This window comes from Phyllostomus discolor, chromosome 5 (genome assembly GCF_004126475.2).
Source record: "Phyllostomus discolor isolate MPI-MPIP mPhyDis1 chromosome 5, mPhyDis1.pri.v3, whole genome shotgun sequence".
In the NCBI taxonomy this organism is placed as follows: Eukaryota; Metazoa; Chordata; class Mammalia; order Chiroptera; family Phyllostomidae; genus Phyllostomus; species Phyllostomus discolor.
The window spans coordinates 147,073,937-147,093,579 of record NC_040907.2 but is presented as its reverse complement, the minus strand read 5'-3'; the positions used below and the strand labels follow the sequence as shown (position 1 = coordinate 147,093,579).

Sequence of the window (19,643 nt, the reverse complement as noted above, 5' to 3'; positions counted from 1 at the left end):
AGAAAGCTGCAGGCACATGTGCCCAGAGCAGCAGGAAAACCAGAAGCTCGTCTGTGCTGCTTGTGCTGACAGGGATTATTTCTAACTCTTAAATCTACCTGAAAACAGCAAATTGGGCAGTCAGGAGTATGTTTAAATGGGGAATTGTTACAAATATTAAGCCCCTATAACTTCCCTCACTTGGGAAATGTAACAAAAGTGAGGGAAGTTAAAGATGAGCAGTAATTTTCTGTGTGGTGATTGCGTACTATGGCCAAGCCACAGAATTAAGATTAAAAAAAAAAAAAAAACCCAAAGCATTCCAGGTAGTGTTATTAAAGCAACAGCTTCATGGTAGTACAGTCATCCACATTTCTTTACATAAGCATCCAGCTCAGAGTTAGCAAGGCTATATAATCATCAAAATGTACTGCTTCACAACCGCAGTATGACTTAAAATTTGCAAAGAAGTTGCCAGTTCAGCTAATACAGGTGGTTTCCACATGATCATTAGTAAAATGGACAAACATCACCCAACCAACTGCCTTAATATATATAGGTTGGTGGCTGATATATTGTTATAAACATAGCCATATATGTAAACACAGCACAGTGTAAGACTTTGTCATTCAAGAATTTATATTTAGGTTTCAGTCTTTTAAGAGTGACTCTAGAGACCAGTAGAGCTTCACTGGTGAGGGGCACACATTTGATTAACATGGGTATGGGGGCAGTAGGGCGGGGGAGGATCACTCAGACTGAATGCAAAGTCCCAACCTCCCCATCTCAGTGTGGCTTGGCTGCCTTCTGTTAGTTGACATGAATAAAGTAACTCTTGTTAAGGTCTATAGTTTTCAATAATATTTTATAGCACTTTCTGAAAGAAACTATATGACATAGCAATATTCTCAAATTTGGGAAGTCTCAGACTTTTGGGGTATACTCATGTAGAATGTCAAGGGTTTTCTGAACAGGTCACTTCACTGGGCTAAATTCCAGATTATGAAAACAGGACTGGGATAGATATGATTAGAGTTACTTTCAGTTGAGGGAGGACCTGGGATTGGATTTTAAAAGAATAAGGGAAACGTTTCAAGTGAAGGGAGGATTTATATTAAAACAAAACAAAATCCATACATAATGGGAGGGAGAGATCAAGTGAAGTTATCACCTTACCGTTTTTTTCTAGAGACAACCTTGTAAATGACATTCAACAATACTCTGAGAGTAAAGAATAAGACCTTAGAACATCTACAAGATGCTCTCCTTTTGCCTAAAAAGAATTTAGCTCAATGCTACCGTCTATCGCACTGATTCCCACAAGAGGTAGAATGACTGAAAACATGACAGATTTCCTACAATACCTAAAGCCTCCTGAATGAAAAAAAGAAAGTGATTAGAATGTTGTTGCCCATCTTCTGAATTCCTTCCATATATGTAATATTCGTCTAAACCTGCTCCTTTGGTGAGGCTTCACAAAGTCCAATCTCTTTCCTTTTTGTATTATAGTACCTTATGTAAGTTTTCTTTTTTTAAAGTATATATCAGTATCTTGGCCTGTTACATTTTGTAATCACCACCTGACCTGCAAACAACCTGGAAATATGAATTCACCAAGGCTTTTCCACCTCTCCCATCAGCTCTCTCCTTACCCTTTTCCATCCTGTTTGCTCTATAAAAAGGAAGAAAAAGGAAAACAGAGGTTCTTGGACATCACCAGATTGTGGCTTGCACAGGAAATTTCTCACACCAACATCTTTTCCTACTGCCTCCTTTCTCCTCAGGGCATCTGAACTCCTTTTTGCTCTTTGTTTGCTCACAATAAAACATAATCCCAATTCAGTCCTGGCTGGTGTGGCTCAGTAGACTGAGTGCTGGCTTGCAAACTGAAAGGTCACTGGTTCGATTTCCAGTCAGGACACATGCCTGGGTTACAGGCCAGGTCCCTGGTTGGGGGCATGCAAGAGGCAATCAATGGATGTTTTTCTCCCTCTCTTTTTCCCTCCCTTCCCTTCTCTCTAAAAATAAATACATAAAATCTTTAGAAAATTATTTTAAAATACATAATCCCAATTCAAACAATCTTTTATCCACATATTTTAGTTCCTTTTCCTCTTCCCATTTCAACTTTTGCCTATTTAACTTCATTTTTTTTCTTTTTGTTGTGGAATGCAGGTTAAAGGGAAGATACTATTTGCATTGCTAGAACTTTACCATTCCTATCTGCAAAAACTCAAATGACTTTCTAAACATGAATTCTCTGTCGCCATCTGGCAGTACTTCCAGATGGTGCATTTTCATTTGTTTTTAGTGCTGAATCTTCCTGTGCAAGATGGTACTTTGCTCATGAATCCTGCACCAATGATCTTGTCTATTTCATTTATAGCTGTTAAAGTTATAGGGTGCTTGTTAAATATATATATATATATATATATATATATATATATATATATATGAGAATGTACATGAGTACTAGACATATACATCTATTTAGTCTATAGGCTCAGAAGAGTCCATTTTAATTATTGCCAATTATATCTCCCTGATCTGTTACTTACAGGTCAGGGTTCACAGCTCTTTCCTAATCCACTACCTTCCTACTGAAACACGCATGCTGTTTCCTTCTAAAAGCCATCTATTATTACTTCTTCCAACTATGCCCTGATTAAGAGAAATTCAAAATACTGTCTTCTACAACCTTTGAAAGGAGGGAAATATTTAAGTATGCTATGCTATATACACACAGAAATCTTACAACTTATGAAATTTAATTTTGCATCAAGATTTATCATAGCATTTAACTAATAGAGACAACTTCATAAACATCTAAAAGGATTAAAGTTGTAAGATTCAAGTACACTTATTGTCAACTAAAAAGTAAGATTCATTTTTTTGCAATTAACTTCTAGCAGTGAAAATCATTTAGCTGTTTCCGTACATTAAAGGTTAAGAAAAAAAATATAAATTCTATTTCTAATAATGGGCTTTGACCATTCATATTTTGTTAGCCTGAGGAATTTTTACTTAGTTCAGTAGATAAGCAAGACACCCTGAAGTTTTTAATAGGGAAATAAGATGAGGATGTGCCTTAGAAAGAGTAATCTGTCGCTGGTATGTAGGATGGACTGAACTAAGAAGAGACTACTGGAAGAAACTACTTAGAAGACAATTACAATAATCAAAATTGTAACTTTAGTAATAGGAATAAGAACAGAAAGGAGAAGAGGTAGGTAGGGTACATTTAAATATCAAATGCTAGGTGAGATTTTTTTAGAATAAGAAGAATTTTCAGTATCTATACATTCGGATAGTATTTATGAGTTCTTACTCTGGCCTTCAAGAGCTCACAATTGGAAGTGGGAAGGAAGAATAACCATGGTAAAAAGCAAAATATGATGAAGACACATAAAAAGGTAAAAGCTAAGGCAATTCAGAAGAGCAAAACCAGGCCCAGAGTAAGAAGAAAACAAAAAACCATTTGCACTGGGCCATGAGTTGCACTGCGTTATGGACTGGGTCAGGCATCTACATGTGTGGTGTGGGATAAGAAAACGCATTCAGAAGGAGCTTTCCAGGACACTCATGAGGCAGAGGAGCAGCAGGTAGTACCTTTATCTTAAATAGAAGAGAACTAAGATACTGACTAACGTAGAAGGAACAAAAAAATAGGAATACAAATATTTTATAATACATAAAAAAGCAATAATAAGAAGAAATAAAGCATAATGTTACAATCAATAGGAGAAAAAAGGGGAAGGAAAGATTGCTACACATGCCTTATCTTTCATAGCATGGAATCACTAGATATTCTCTACATTTTTAATTAAGATAACCACCAGCAGAAATAAAAAAAATAGGTTGAAAAAGGGTAGTCTGAGGGAGTGGAATTGAGGGTGGGGCAAGGGCAAGGAGAGTGGCTATTTTCCAGCCTCAACTCTTCTGGACAACTTGACTTATTATTCTGTATATGTACTACGTACATGGAATTAAAAAATGCAAATTGAAATTCCAGTGGTACCAGATACATCCAGTAGGGAAACAGACTACAGTCCAAAGTATAAAAACTTTATAAAGGATACTAAATTAGCTCATCAAATAAAACACTAATAGCCAAAGCAAACAATTAAGCCCAGGAGAAATACCCTAAAAGGAAACACCTAAAAAGGGAAATAACTTAAAAGAGAAATAAATCAGTGGGGAAATAGATACAGAGTTTAAAGATAATATTTAGGGTATAGTCTTCTGTCTTGAAAGTAGTTTCTTCTATAGTATTTTAACTTTATTACTGAGCATATATTTATTTATTTACTGATTTATTTCTTGAGTTAATAAAAAGTAAATAATTTTCTTTAACAATGGGATTTTAAAAGCTGGCTGTGTTTAGAACTGTGTAATAAATGTTCAACACCAATCTGGGGAAAATGCCTTGCTGTGTAAGATTTGCTCATTTCCATGGTCTAACTACTCGCGCTGCGGCCACCAACGTGACGTCACTAAATGCACAGCTGGGAAGAGAGCTGCACCACCAGCTTTTGCAACATAGATTTCCCAGCACAGATCTGAAGCCATTTTCTCTCAGCCGGAAGCATCTCTAATCTCAGAGTAAAAGGAATTGGGAGGAAAGATCCTATTAATAAATGTTCTTTCTATTAACAGCTTTTCAGGAATTTATTCTGCAAAGTGAGATATACTTGTAATTAAAAAATGATTTTCTTGAAAAATACCCAATCATGTTAGCATGTAATTATAGAACCACATGCTAAAGATAACCTCATTATTCCTAGTATCTTTTTTTAATTGGTCATTACCACTTCTATTAATGCAAAAAGTCAAAAGTTAAGCATATCTGGAAAAAAAAAGGAAAACATCTTTCTAGGGAATAAAACAGTTTTGGTATTTAAAATTCAACAGAAAGATTAGTTTAATACATCTAGAGTTGTAGCAAATAAAGGCACAGAAAGTTATTTTATGGCTAAAATAAAACAATAGTGAGTTTCTAGAAAGGAAGAACTATGAGCACACTAATCACTAAAGATCTTCTATTTATTCCTACTATAAAAAAATGACCATTTGTTAGTATAAACATTTAGATAAAATGGGTCCCTTTAGCAAATAAATAATATGTGAAGAAAGTATTATTTCTTCACATAAAATAAATAATATGTGAAGAGGGGAGGGGATTATAGGGGAAAAGAGTGAAGGGTTTGCAGGAACAATTATAAAGAACACATGGACAACAACAAGGGGGTGGAAACGGGGGAGGGAGGTGGGGAGGGCTGGGGTGGCGAGGATGGGTGGGAGGAAAAGGCAGACAACTGTACTTGAACAACAATTTAAAAAAGAAATTAAAAATTTGTTACCATTTACATATACCCCTCAGTGGTTATAAATGAACAAAATATCTTTATTGAACGAAACACATGATTAGCATTTATGAAGGAATGAAATGTTACTTGTTCTTTCCAGAAGCAAACCGGTGCTGGGACTTTAGGAGTACATTCACAGTGAAACATTACTGAGTTCCACTGGGCAGTCATAAAGAATAATTAGATACGTTTGAGCTGCTCAACAATTTCTTCTATTTATATACATGTGAGTGGAGAATGAATGTTTAATGCTGTTTTAAATTCTTCTAATTTTAAATTGTTTAGCTAATATAAAATCTTACTTTAAAAAACCCCTAAAGCTTGCTTATTAATTAGGTTTAAAAATAAGTGTCATAAATACATTAAAAAGATGACTTGTAGAACATACGCCAACATGTTAGCAGTAGTAATCCTTTGACAAATAATAAATAATTTTTATTTTCTTCTATATTTAGCTGTATTTTCTAACTGTCAAGGAAAAAATTAATAGAAACAAAAGGGCCATTTACATATTTGAAGTAGTAAAAACTGCTGATTCCTAGAGTACTAACACAGGGATAAAATAATATTTATTTCATATGCTAATCAGACTTCAATGACATTAGCTATAATAGCATCAACCCTTAGCCACTGAAAGCACTGTACTCAAGCTATAATAATTTGAAATAAATATGCTTTATAGTGATTTTTCACCACAATTTTTTAAATGGTTGTTTAATGCAAAAGTTCAGAATCCACAGCTAAATAGTTAAAATATATGCATAAATACAAGATAAAATTAAAATACGTTAAAATAAAACTAATACTCTAAAGGACCTTAAACAATAACAGAGGAAGAAGGGAGAAGACAAAACATTCGCTAATCGTATCTACTTTATGCCAAACACCCTGCCAGGCAACTTCTTTACACATTATTTTAATTCATCATCTGAGAAAATGGATTTTTCCCATTTTGCAGAAGGTAAGAGGCTCAGAAAGGTTAAGCAACTTGCCAGGATCATAGTCAGTAAATTATAAATCTAAGGTTTAAACATAAGTCTTTCTAACTCTAGAGTGCTTCCTATAAGCTCCTTACTTCACACCCTGGTCCTCAAGAACAATAAAAGATAAATGTATTTAGCTCTAATTGAGTCATGAAAAGACAAGTTCCTTGAAGCAGATAATATATTTAGTGACAGAGCTTAATATTTTGGGTAATGGTGAAATACCTGTGATTATTATAAATACTGCCTATTTAGTTTGCTGCTAACTCCTATGGCCAGCGGAGAGCCTGGCTTCTCTGCTAGAGCATGGGGAAATGCAGATGAATAGGTAAATTAAAATGGAAGCAAAGAAACTCTTCATTTTTCCATCTCCTGCATAGGCTTGCACTGGCTGATTCTTAGAGAAACAAGTGAGAGAAATAAATAATATACCAATTCTCTCAGTCATCAATAGAGGTATTTAAAGTGAAAATAGCAGTGATCCTCCAAATCCTACAGATTTCTACTGCTACCACAGTGTAGTTGAAAAGTGAAAATGATGAAGTTCTTTCCCTAGGCTCTGTCAAAACTATCATTACCCACTAATTTCTACTGTTCTCATAGACTGTGACAGAGAACAAAATTCTATTGGGTGGATTATAACTTTCTTGGAACTAACAGAACTTTTACTGGGCAGCCACATCGTGACTATCTCTGATCGAGAAAATACGCTTTTGCAACACTAATAGGGACTAACAAAAAATTAAATATGCAGTAAAGCTAAGAGTGCAGATTTTAAACTAAAAGTGTTCTGTGTTAGGTACATTTTTAGGGTTGGGGTGGTGAGAGAAACACCTTCACCATACAGTTTAAGTACTGGCTAATACTTAAACCATTTGAAACCATCTTGGCTTCACAGCTCCCATTGACTCTAACTCACGGCATTGTTCCGAGCATCACCAAAACCAAGGACAGTGCACGGGGCTAAAACTAGCCCCGATATTTTAACTCTTCATGTCTGTAAGTGGGACAGCTAGTTCTGCTTAAGCTTGATGACTTGGGACTGAATGTCATATATAAATATCTTTTGAGGCTTCTTTGAGGTTTGAAGGAGTCTAGAACCTTTCTCTCTATTTGTGTCAAAGGGAACCTGAAATGAATGAACCATTTTTAGCTTAAAACATTTTAAATAAAAATAGTAATTTATATAATACCATATGTTGCTTAGAAAAATAATACATTTAATAATATTGCCTCTTTTCCTTGTTTGAAAGTAAATAATCTAATAGAATATTTTACATAATTTCAGGGCTTCAGAGAATTAATACACTAAGCCCTAATATAATTATCAACTTTTGCTAAAGTTTACTGTAGTCAATAATTTAGTATTTTTGCTCGAGAATTATGCTAATAGTTAGCCATTTTCTCTTTTCTTAACTGTGAACTATACTTTTTATTTGGTCATGCCCTATATTTATTGTCAAATTTGATTACATTGTATAAAAATTTATTTCCTTTTCAGAAAAAACCATGTTAGGTGCCATAAAAATTCAAAATGGCATATGAAAACTCACCTAAAACTATTCAAAATATCAGATGAGTACTATAGTTAGGCAAGGAGCGTGTCTCTCTCAACGTCACCAGAATATGTCTTATGAGAAAATAGGATTTCTCTGCAGATGTCAGCCTCCTGAGGCGAGGCATTTACCCCAAATGTTTCTACTGTATAACTCTCTTAATCCCACCACAGTCATGCACAAAATTCCTACCTATCGGCTCACACCAGCCCATGCGCCAGGTATTACAACATGAAAACACAATGGGTGTACACTTGTGGAGATGTGCATATACAAGCGTGTGTTTATTCCTGAGGATTGCTTTTGGATAGAAGCAGGAAGACTTCTACTGACACAATGAATTCAAATTAATTCAACAGTTATTGAATGCATACTATATGAAGAGTACTTCTTAGAAAAGAGTTGATATAAAAATTAAATATATACAAAGGTTCCCCTTTGTAACTCAAGGACAGCAGTAGGAATACAGTAACATCCCTAGGAAAGCTTCTCGAAGTTCTTTGGCACAGATCCACCATTATAATCTCTTTTAAGATATTCTTCTCTTTATTTGTTCAGTAACACCTTCCTTAAACTATTCTAACCAGCCCCTGGAGCAACTCCTGATAGGGAAAGAGTAAAAGATGAGGAAAATAACCTTTATTTTCCATTTTAAAAAAAGGAGATGGTTGGAAGCAGGTAGGCTTCAAATTACATACTTTATGTTTGTGTTCAGATATATCTTATCATGAGATGGAAAAGTCAATAACTTTTTTTCTATTTTATTTGTATGAAGACTAGTCCATTCACATTTTAACAGGAGTTCTATTATTTCTGAATATACCTAAAGAGCGCATGTTCATTCCACCACAATCTCTTTGGTCTTTGCATTCCTTATCTGAAGAAGCCAATGTTTCAGCTTATTCACATTCAAATGTCCCCCTATACATTTTCTGGAGGTAATGTTTCATCAATAGATTGTTTAAGATATAGATACACTATAACTATATGTCAAGATAGAACAATGCTCCCATTTTATTTTAATCTCTGTCCTGAAAATATCCAGTAATTTCTTGGTCTTTTCTAGCCGGAAAAGCCATGTTGACTTTTATGAAAACTACTCCTATTACAGCTTGTCTCTATTTAAGTCTACACTGTCAATTTCACAGTTTTATTTTGGTTTTCATAGAAAGAGGATTGTAGGTATTTCAGTTAAAAAGTAAAAAAACCCAAAACTTCAAACAATTGTGTAAGTTAGGATTCTTCACAAATTGAATTATAATAATGGAAGAGGAAGTATATTCAAGCTAGGAAGTTGGTTTAAACAAGTAAACCTCAAACTGCAACTGAATTCTAAAATATACTTTAGTAAGCAAAATTATAATTTTTTGAAAAAAATTTTATACTTACAGGCAAATGAGTAAACACTTGAAAGATGCTTCTCAAAAAGTTAATAAGATCCATTAAATAACCACTAGCTCTTCCATCTGGCTCAGACATTGTCCAATCATAATCAGCAAGCTGAACAAACTCATCAATTTTTTGATTAAGTTTGGTATATATTTCTCCTTCTGCCGCATGTCGAGCATCCTAAAAGAGGGCAAAATAACAACAAATACGGAACAGTTACAGAAGCAGATAATAAAATAAGTTTTCTTAAAATTCTAAATTTTGCTTTATGTTTTTCTCTGGTCTAATATTTTAGCCATTTATTCAAAGTCCAAGAAGACTGCCTTTTTGGCTGGCAGTACTCTATGTTTTTGGCAACCTTACTATCACCTTTTTTGTCTTTATGTGGTAGGATAATTATGACTTACTAACTCTGAATTGTTCTCACAGGTCTAAAAATAATTTTAAGAGAAAAAGAAGTAGAAAACCAAGTTGTGAAGAAGGCAGAAGACCACCCCAATCCACTGAGAGAAATTAAGTTGGACTATCACAGAAGATATAAAATATTTGTTGGTATTTTGAGTTGAAGAGGCAAAAAAAAAACCAGTTAACTTCTCAGAGGAGGAAAAAAGAAATAAAGGAACTGATGTAAAAAGCTGAGTAAGGATCTCTAAACACTCCTCCATAAAAGCAATGAGAAAAACTAGCAAAACTTGTCAAAGTCAACTTTTCCAGAACTCTGGATATTACCTGAAAACTTGTAGCAATCCAGACAGCATTTATTTTTTTAAAAAAATAGCTGAATCTTGGTAAGAAAGCAAGCTTTGTGACATTTTAATATACCCTATTTCTATTCTCCCTCCCCTGCTCCAGCTCTGTGATATCCTTGAAAATCAACATCCCCCAGCTGTGGTGTAAACGAGCAACCTGTCAGCCATCAAAGGGGGCCGAATGGCTTGGACCTCCTTCAAAGCCATAGCCCTACAGAATTATCATTATTTGATCTATCTGGTGGGTTCCCTGGAAGACCCTACTTTAAGGGATGTTTTTATATGACCTAAAGTGGGGCTTGTCCAGTGCAAAAAGCCTAGTCCTGGGGACCCTGGTGGACAAAAATCACAAGCAACTGTTTCACATCGCAAATGCCTTAAGCAGTGGGTAACAGGGCACACAATAGGCCAACCAAAAAGCTCAAAAGGAAAATCTAAGGAATGAGATGTCAGTAAATGGCTTTGAAAACCTCTGACATATTCCTGGGAGTCCTGAAAGTAATGTACATGTAGAAGGTTATGCAGGGCTGTGCACATGCTCAGTCAAGACCTGAGAAGGCTCTAAGCTCTCATCTAAGGCTGACCGTGAAGCATCTGCAAGCAGGAAACGAAGGCTAAGGCAGAGTTGTCAAGTGCCTGAGTGTTCAAGCATGCCCCGATACACAGTTCTCCAGCAAACCTCAGGGGGCTTACTGGTCCCAGACTTTTAAGGAATTTTTAATGATTGTGTCCAATCATTAGCTGGCCACTGAGCTAAATAAGCAGAGGCTTCAGTGGCCACTTTCTACAGTTAATTTAAAAAAGGTACAAAACAACCACCAGGAAAAAAACATTAATTCTCAGAGAGAGAGAGGAGAAAGTGACTTTCCGAGTTGCCACATTATACAATTTTAAAGGTCCAGTTTTCAACAAATTTATAACACAAAGAAACAAGAAAGTACCACCTATACACAGAAAAATAAGCAATTTACAGAAATTTTCCCTAAGGACGCATAGACATTAGACTTATATGACAAAGACTTTAAATCAGCTATTTAAAATAGGTACAAAGAACTAAAGAAAACCACATCTAAATAACCAAAATATAAAAATGATGTCTCACAAAATACATAATATAAAAGAGAGAAATTATGTAAAAAAAATAGAAATCCTACAGTTGAAAACTACAATAAGTAAAATGAAAAAAATCACTACAGGGGTTCAGAAATAGATTTGCGTAGGCAAAGATCTGATCAACAATATAAACCAACCAAACCTAACAGACATCTACAGAACACCGTTCTCATCAACAGGAAATCATGAATTATTCTTAAGTGAACATGGGACACTATCCAGAATAAAGTATACTAGGCCTAAAAACAAGCCTTTAAAAGACTGAAATCATACAAAGTATATTCTCTAACCACCATGGAATGAAGTTATAAATTAATAACAGAAAGACATTTGGAAAATTCACAAATATGTAGAAATTAAACAACAGACTCCAATAAATAACCAATGGGTCAAAGAAGAAATCATGATAAAAGTTAGAAAATGTTCTGAGATAAATGAACAAAAACACAATATCAAAACTTATGGGATGCAAAGAAAGAAGTGCTTAGACAAAAGCTACACATGCCTAAATTATAAAACAAACATCTCAAACCAATAACTGAAACTTCTACCTTAAGAGACTACAAAAAGAAGAAATGGTATCTTCTATCATGTCTGAGTGATGGGTTCTCACTCAGACATGATAGAATGTACTGAGGTGTCATTATTAGTCACATATTACATTTCAACACAACCTAAACTAACATATAATTTATATTGTGTCTATGAAGAAGAGTATTATAAAGACACTGAGATGAGGAAGACAGCTCCCACCCTCAAGGACCTCACTGTTCGGGGAGAGACACAACATAACAAAACATGACTAGTGCTACATTAAAGGTGTAATGAGGTATCCTGAGTAAACAAAGGAGGAAATCATTACTACTTATTTGATAAAAAGCTTTATGGAGGACATGACATTTGAGTTGTAACTTTAAAAATATAATCAGGAATGCTTACTTAGGTATTTTGGTTTGTGTGCCTTAAGAAATTTTCAAAAGAACAGTGTGAGAGAAGGTAAATGCAATCGATCAAAACGCTGTATATCATTTCCACATTTCAATGCTTTTTTTGGCTCCCTCTCCAATTTTCACAATGTCTAACTACTTACTACTCCCTGCCACACTGGGTTGAAGAAAACAAACCACTGCTACGTCTTTCCATCTGCATGCCTGCCTTCACAGTAGGACTGGAACAGGGATTTCAAGAAAGACTTTTCTTCTCTCCCTACTCAGAGATCTAACACAAACATGACAGACAATAAAAATTTCCAATGGCGTCTCTCCTCAACTACAGAAGAGAGTAAATACTACTTTACATAAAAAAGGAATTTAAGTTAATACTAACAAATATAGTGAATGAATAAAAATGGCAGTAGAAAATGAGTTCTAACTTAAAGTTACTTATAACAACTTATTAGTGTTTCTCTACTAAAATTTCTAATGCAATGCTCATCTCCTCAGAAAAATCTTAAAATTGAAAAGCTTAATATTAGCATTTATCAATCACTGATGAGCCACTGTAAATTCAGCACTCTGAGTAAAGTAATAGGCACAAAACATCCACTAAAACATAAGCACCATTAAGGCAGGAAGTTTATGTCTGTTTTTGTTCACTGATTTATCTCCAGCACCTAGAACAGTGCTTACAACCAAGTAGGCAGTAGGTGAGTATTTGTTATAAAATATTTTTAAAATAACTACTGTCTTGAAAAAGTTTATAATCTAGCTGGGATAGAAAAGTACCACAAATAACGGGAGTAGGGGGGAGAAAACTGTACTTGAACAATGATTGAAATAAAAAAAAAAAAAACTAAAAAAAAAAAAAAAGTACCACAAATAAAATAATCACAGAATGGAGAATTATTTTTTAAAAATACGTTATTTATTTATTTTTAGAGAGAAGGGGAAGGAGAGAGGAGAAGGAGAAAAACATCAATGTGTGGTTGCCTCTCACGCACCCCCTACCAGGGATGAGTCACAACCCATGCATGTGCCCCAACCAGGAATCGAACCAGTGACCCTTTGGTTCGCAGGTCGGTATTCAGTCCTCTGAGCCATACCAACCAGGGCAGAATGAATAATTATTAACAAATTAGTACTGACTACATGTATAGTAAATGTGTAGTGAAAAAAGATCATGTGGGCTAGAAAGGTTTATGTTACTTGCTGTTCCAGTTACCGCTGTTGAGTAACAAACTAACCCCCAAATCTTAGTGGCTTAAAATAACACGCATTTTATTATGCTCACAGGTTCCACTGGTTAGGAATGCAGACAGGGAACAGTGGGGTGACTGCCCCCTTATATCTGGACCTCAGCTGGGACAACTTGAGGGCTGGGAGTGAGACTCAACAACTGGGCATTAGAAGCACGTGGAGGCTTCTCCACTCACACATCTGGCACCTGGAGGAGGTAGCTTCTCCATGCAGCGTGGCTTGCTCACAGCGTGGTGCTCCAGGGCACCTGGACTTCTTACATGGCGGCTCAAGCCTTTAAGCATGTATGTTCCATGTTTGCTGTAAGGTGATACCACTAATATGCCAATATGTCAAAGAAATATAACTGTTTATCTACCACTTTGCATTTTGCCCCAGCGTTCATCAGTCCTCTCTACTGCATGTCTCACTACCTTTACTGAAGATAAGCAGATGAATACAGGTCACTATAGCAATGAAGTCAGACTGCAACTCCAAAAGGCAGCCAGGTAAGGGAGGCATACAGCCCAGAACCAAATAATCATCCCTTAATACTCAATCCACCCGCCTTCTATCCCAGGCAAAGAGAATCTGCAGTTCGTTTGCTCCTGTCCTCTGCCACATCCCGCACCTGCACTAGGGCTGTCATACGTGATTTCTCTTGTTTTTCTGGCACGTCTTTAGTGTAAGCAGGGAGGAGAAGAGATGCCTAACAAAACTTTAAAAACCAGTATCAAGAGACGTCTCTCCTTCAAACTCACAGCATTAAACTACTTGGTGAAATTTTAGCTGTTTTTAAAAATAACTATCCTTTTAAGATCTTAATTTAAGTCCACCTTTAAAATCACTGGTATACTTCCTAATTCCCCTTTTTACTACATAGAATTTTGTTAAATTAAATAAAAATGTTATTTCAGATTTTCCTGGATTTTTATTTTTTAAGTATTTTTTATTGATTATGCCATTACAGTTTTCCCAATTTTTTCCCCTTTATCCCCTTCCACCCTGCCCCCCAACCCTCCAGCATTCCCCACCCCCTCAGTTCATGTCCATGGGTTGTACATATAAGTTCTTTGAGTCCTCTGTTTCCTGAATTTTTAAAAGCAATATGGGACAAGCAAAACATTAACCAAAAGGTAAGATGGGGAGAGGGACCAAATATCTTCAAACTTTGAAGTGATGGGGGAAAACAAACACTATCTGAAGAAAGAAACATTATAGATGATGATGAAATCATTCACACTACAGTTACATGAAGTCATCGTAATTATATGCTTTCTGGATAAAGTGATTCAAAAGCCACTGATTTTCTGTAAAGGAACTAAGCAAAAATAAAGGAGAATATTAAAAAACAAAACTACTTTTTGTTATTCTCTAGAACTTTGTTGATTAATCTACTACTTTTCTGAGGTAACAACAGGAGCAGGTTCCACTTTTCCCATAAACTATCCAGTTAAGATAACTTTTCACTGTTAAATGAAATTCGGCGGGGGGCTACTTATATTTTTAAAAGTGTGTCCATACTCCCCATAGGCTGTAAGAGTAAATAAGAAACTCTAAGTGAGTCACTAGCAGTTCAGACAGCAGTTCTAAGCAGGAATGTGTTTTAAAGTCAACATTTGAAAGGACTTTGCTAAAGACTAAGGACTCTGCTAAAGACTAAGGACTCTGTTTATTTTATAATCCCAACAAATATAATAATGAGAAAACATATGTGCATGAACTGTATGTATGAAGTGACTCACTACACTCTACTTTTAAAGAAACAGGAGCAAGTAAAGAAAGACAGGAAAGATTCTCACTGTAACTATTCCTAGACTCACACACAGGGACAATGAATTATTTGCTAATACATTTCTAAAAAAAGATTACTGCCCTGGCTGGTGTGGTTCAGTGGACTGAGTGCTGGCCTGCAAACCAAACAAAAGGTCGCCAGTTTGACTCCCAGTCAGGGTACATGCCTGGGTTATGGGCCAGGTCCCCAGTTGTGGGTGTGTGAAAGGCAGCCAATCAATATTTGTCTTGTACATTGATGTTTCTCTCCCCCTTTCTCCTTCTCTTATCCTCTCTCTAAACATAAATAAAATCTTTTTAAAAATAAGAAAGATTACTAACTATAATTTAGAGACTATTAAGAAATTAGCTTGGAATTCCTGAAGAGTTTTACAGTTGAAACCAAATACTCTCAATCCTTATGCCCTCACCAGAAACTCAGGAATATATCAACTAAGTCCTAAATTAAATTTTAAAAGATTCAGTTTATAAGCAAAGCAATGAATTATTCCTTTGCTTGTTTAAAAAGAAACAGTGCCCCCTGTAGGCAGAACTGTATCAGTGGTTCTCAGTATCAGGTGTGCAACAGAACAACCTGAGGAACTTTTTAAAACATACACAAGCACAAACTTCACCCTAGACTTCCTAGACCATAAGCATGTGTGTTTTGAATAAAAGCTATGTAGTAACAACTAAACGTTTTAGTAAATCAATGATTTACTATCATCCATTGCCCCTTCCTGGAACAGACCCCAAACATTTTGGAAAATTACTCTGCCTCCATTCACATGTCTCTTTGGTCTGACAGAAGTGAACCTATATTCAGCTCCCAGGATGGATACTGATGAACTGAAGTCAAGCAGCAATTATCATTCTCTCATTCACAAGGAGTTCCATAGCAGCTAGTGGAGACGCAGACTCTCTCTTCCTTCCAATGACAGGGCATGAGGATATAGATTTGGAACTGTGATGGGGCAGCCATTGCTACCAGAATGAGAGAGTCTACAGCTGCCAGGTCACCGTGTAGTCTCAAATGAGGCCAAATTACATAAAGCAGAGTTGAAAGATGGAGGGACTCTGGGGTCCTTGGTGACATCTTCTGAGCAGCTGGCTTCGCCTCACATGAAATCTGCTGTATTCCTGGAATTTCCAGTCACACTAGATAATAATTTTCCTCTATAGTTTAAGACAGTTTGAGTTGGTTTTTCTGCCAGTTCTTGTCAATTTTCTGTTAATAGCTCTGATTAATACAAGTATCTTATTTGAAACATTTCACTGAACATTCTAGAAAAAAAGGCTACATTTAAAATTACTCACTTGAAGCAAGGGGAATACTTCTATGACATTTTTCTGAGCCCTAAAAAGTCCAACCAGGAGATGAAGTTAGAACTATCAAAACTAAGGTATACTGTCTAGCTAATTTCTCCCTGCTCTAATTCAAGAAATGAGACTCCAATAATCTATGATCTTAATCTAGACATTTCTAAATGGTAGTAGCACATAGCACCCAACTCATTAACCAATGTCACTACTGATACTACAGGCAAAGGCGGGGAAAAGAGGCAAGACTAAACATCAAAAGCTAGTAATTAGGAACAATTAAACAGAAATAGATTGAAGCTAACTCCAGATTTTCCAGGAAAGGAAGCAAAAGAATGGAGATTACAGTAGTCCCCCATTACCTACGATTCTTCCTCTTCCAACACCCCTCAGTGGATGACCGAAACTTGTAATACCGAATGCTATATATACAATGTTTTTTTCTCCCTGTGTACACACATACATATCTTTTCACTTAAAGGAAGAACTTTAAGGCTTCTCTTTGGCAGATCTGAACTGCCATCATCATCTACTCTTACGCTTTGGGCCATTATTAAGTAAAATAAGCGTTACTTGAACATAAGCACTGTGATAACTGGGACAGACAGTTCATCTGATAACTGAGTGGGCTGCTAAGTGACTACTGGGCAGGTGGCACAGACGGCGTGGAGATGCTGGCTGAATGGATGGTTCACAGCCCAGGCGGGGCAGAATGGGATGGCAGGGGATTTACCACACAATTTAAAATTTGTCAATTGTTTCTTTCTAGAATTTTTCTTTCTAGAATTTTTAATTTAATTTTTTCAGACTACAGTACCTGAAACCATGGAAAGCAAAACTGAGGATAAGTGGGAACTACTGTACCAATGTAAAAAAAAATTAGGTAGAAAAAGGAATCAATTTAAGATGTTATGAAATTTTATTTAGCTATTTTAGACATCAGCATAACGACCAAGAAAAGTTAATTTATTCTTATATTTCATCCCTAAAATCAATCAAAAAATTTTTTTAAAAATTTGGTTGCTTATGCTTCAAATTAATCTAATGAAATGGCTACTTTTCACCAGAGTTCTTCATTATATTATATTAGTGTGATTAAAAAAAGAGCTGAAGGCTTTGGGACATGAATTGTGTCTTCTACAAATACCCAAAAGCCTCGCAGGCCCAGCAGGTAACACGAATGAGTATGGTGGACAAGATGATTGTGGCGGGCAGGATGATTATAAAGCATAAATGCATGTCATCTAAAGGTACTCAAATTCAAAACAGTATAAAACCAAATCAAACATGTCTATAGGACCAAATTTATCTACTTATTACATACTTCAGTTGTTTATTTGTAGTTACCTGCCCTTTTATTTTTTAATCTCCAACTATACTTTATTGTATTTTTTCCATTACCGTTTACCCCCTCCCCTGCAATCACCACACTATTGTCCATGTCCACAAGTCCTTTATCTTTTTTGTTCAATCCCCTTCCTCCCCCTAACCCTGGCACACCAGACCTCTGTATCTATAAATACCTGCCCTTTTAGATTAAAAAATCCTAATGGTTCAGAACCATTTCACATCTTGTCAGTAATTAGCACAGAATAATAGAAATATGTATCATTTTATACATACTCCCAGGCCAAAACTGATTGTCAGCATAGATGGAAAGTTCCAACCAATTATTGCTTTGTTCACAGTTATGTGTTTTGAGACACAAACTCTTACTTTAGACAGAACAAAATATCAAAGTAGCCTGCCCTAGAAAAACCTAAATCCCTCACACAGCCATTTGCTAGCTACTCCACTTCTAGCAATATAGAGGAAAGGGCAATATAGGTTTTGACCTAGAATCAAAGTCTAGAATAATTCAAAATCCAGCTTCTGAATTATCTGGTATTGTTGTATATCATTATAAATTAACTACTTTTCTAATTCTCATATCATCTAAATTACCTCCTTTTCCTTTTTAAAAGGTCGGTGCTACATTTTTACCTTTCCAGTTTTCAGGGGCTGTTGTACCTCCAAAGTGTTAATGAATGGCGAGGGGCTTTGCTAGCATCTGCCACTTCTTAGGTATTCTAGGTTGTTTGTCATCAGGTTTGCAAATCATCTGATACAAGTAGCTTTTTAAAGTACTCCTCAGCCATTTCCTTCCCTATTCTATTTCTGCTTCCTACCACCTTTACAAGAGGCACTTGCTATAGTTAAGTGATCACTGATGATAAATTACAGAAAAACAGAAAGCTGAGCACTTTTCATGTATCCATGGGGGTTGAGGCAGTCTATAAATTTTGTTGACCTTCCACTTTTGCTTATAGAACTAAAACAACATGCTTTTGCTTTTACTGTTAGCTTTTATGTTTTTGGCAAAGTAGCATCCTCATTATTTATGTTGTTTACTTTTGTGTATAATTGGTTTAATTATTTATTCTGTTCAATAAATATGTAAGTTTTGCTTTTCTCCAATCTACCTTTTATGATTTTATGTAGTTAAAATGTATTAAATTACCTGCAAGCATAAAACTGCTTTATGCAGCCCTCTCTAATGGGAAAAGGTAAGAACAGGAGAAGCTGGTGGTAACCAGTAACAAAAGAAATAAACGTGACGTGCACAGCTTCTAAGGATCACAATCAAGCTGCACAACAAAACAAATTCTACAAAACTTCACCAATAATACAAAAGACCATACACGAAGCATATAAGTAAGCAAAAACTGAAATATAATCAGTCAAGAATACTGCAATTGTGCTAGCAGTACAATAATAAATCAACTTTATATATGTAAAATAATTTAAGAATTATAACTCAAGTGAGAAATTTTAATAATCCTTACTAAAGAACGTATAGAGATATCCTATAAACCATGTGCTCCTACATTTGCAGTCTCCTCCACTATCAACATGCCTTACCAGAGTGGTACATTTGTTACAATCAGTGAACCCACATCATTATCACCCAAAGTCCATGAGTGTTCATACTTGGTACTATACATTCCATGGATTTGGGCAAATGTGAATGACATATAGTCACCATTATAGTTTCGTACAGAGAAGTTTCCCTGTCCTAAGAATCCTTGTGTTCCATCTACGCATCTCTCCCCGAATGCCAACCCCAACCCATGGCCACCACTGATCTTTTCACTTTCTCCATGTTTTACCCTTTCCAGGATATCACACAACTGGAATCATGCAATAGGAAGCCTTTACAGATCAGCCTCTTTCACTTACTAGTGTGTCATCTAAAATTCTT

The 19,643-nt window shown here is 35.7% G+C and overlaps 1 protein-coding gene across 3 annotated transcripts in view; it reads right to left on the bottom strand.

Moving 5' to 3' along the window:
• Positions 1-19,643, bottom strand: part of EXOC6 (exocyst complex component 6) — a 169,075-nt gene that overhangs the window by 52,835 nt on the left and 96,597 nt on the right. For all 3 annotated transcript variants that reach the window (XM_028511944.2, XM_036027000.1, XM_028511942.2), the window contains one exon: positions 9,274-9,453. In XM_028511944.2, the coding sequence (XP_028367745.1) occupies positions 9,274-9,453 (180 nt within the window). The remainder of the gene's footprint in view (positions 1-9,273; positions 9,454-19,643) is intronic.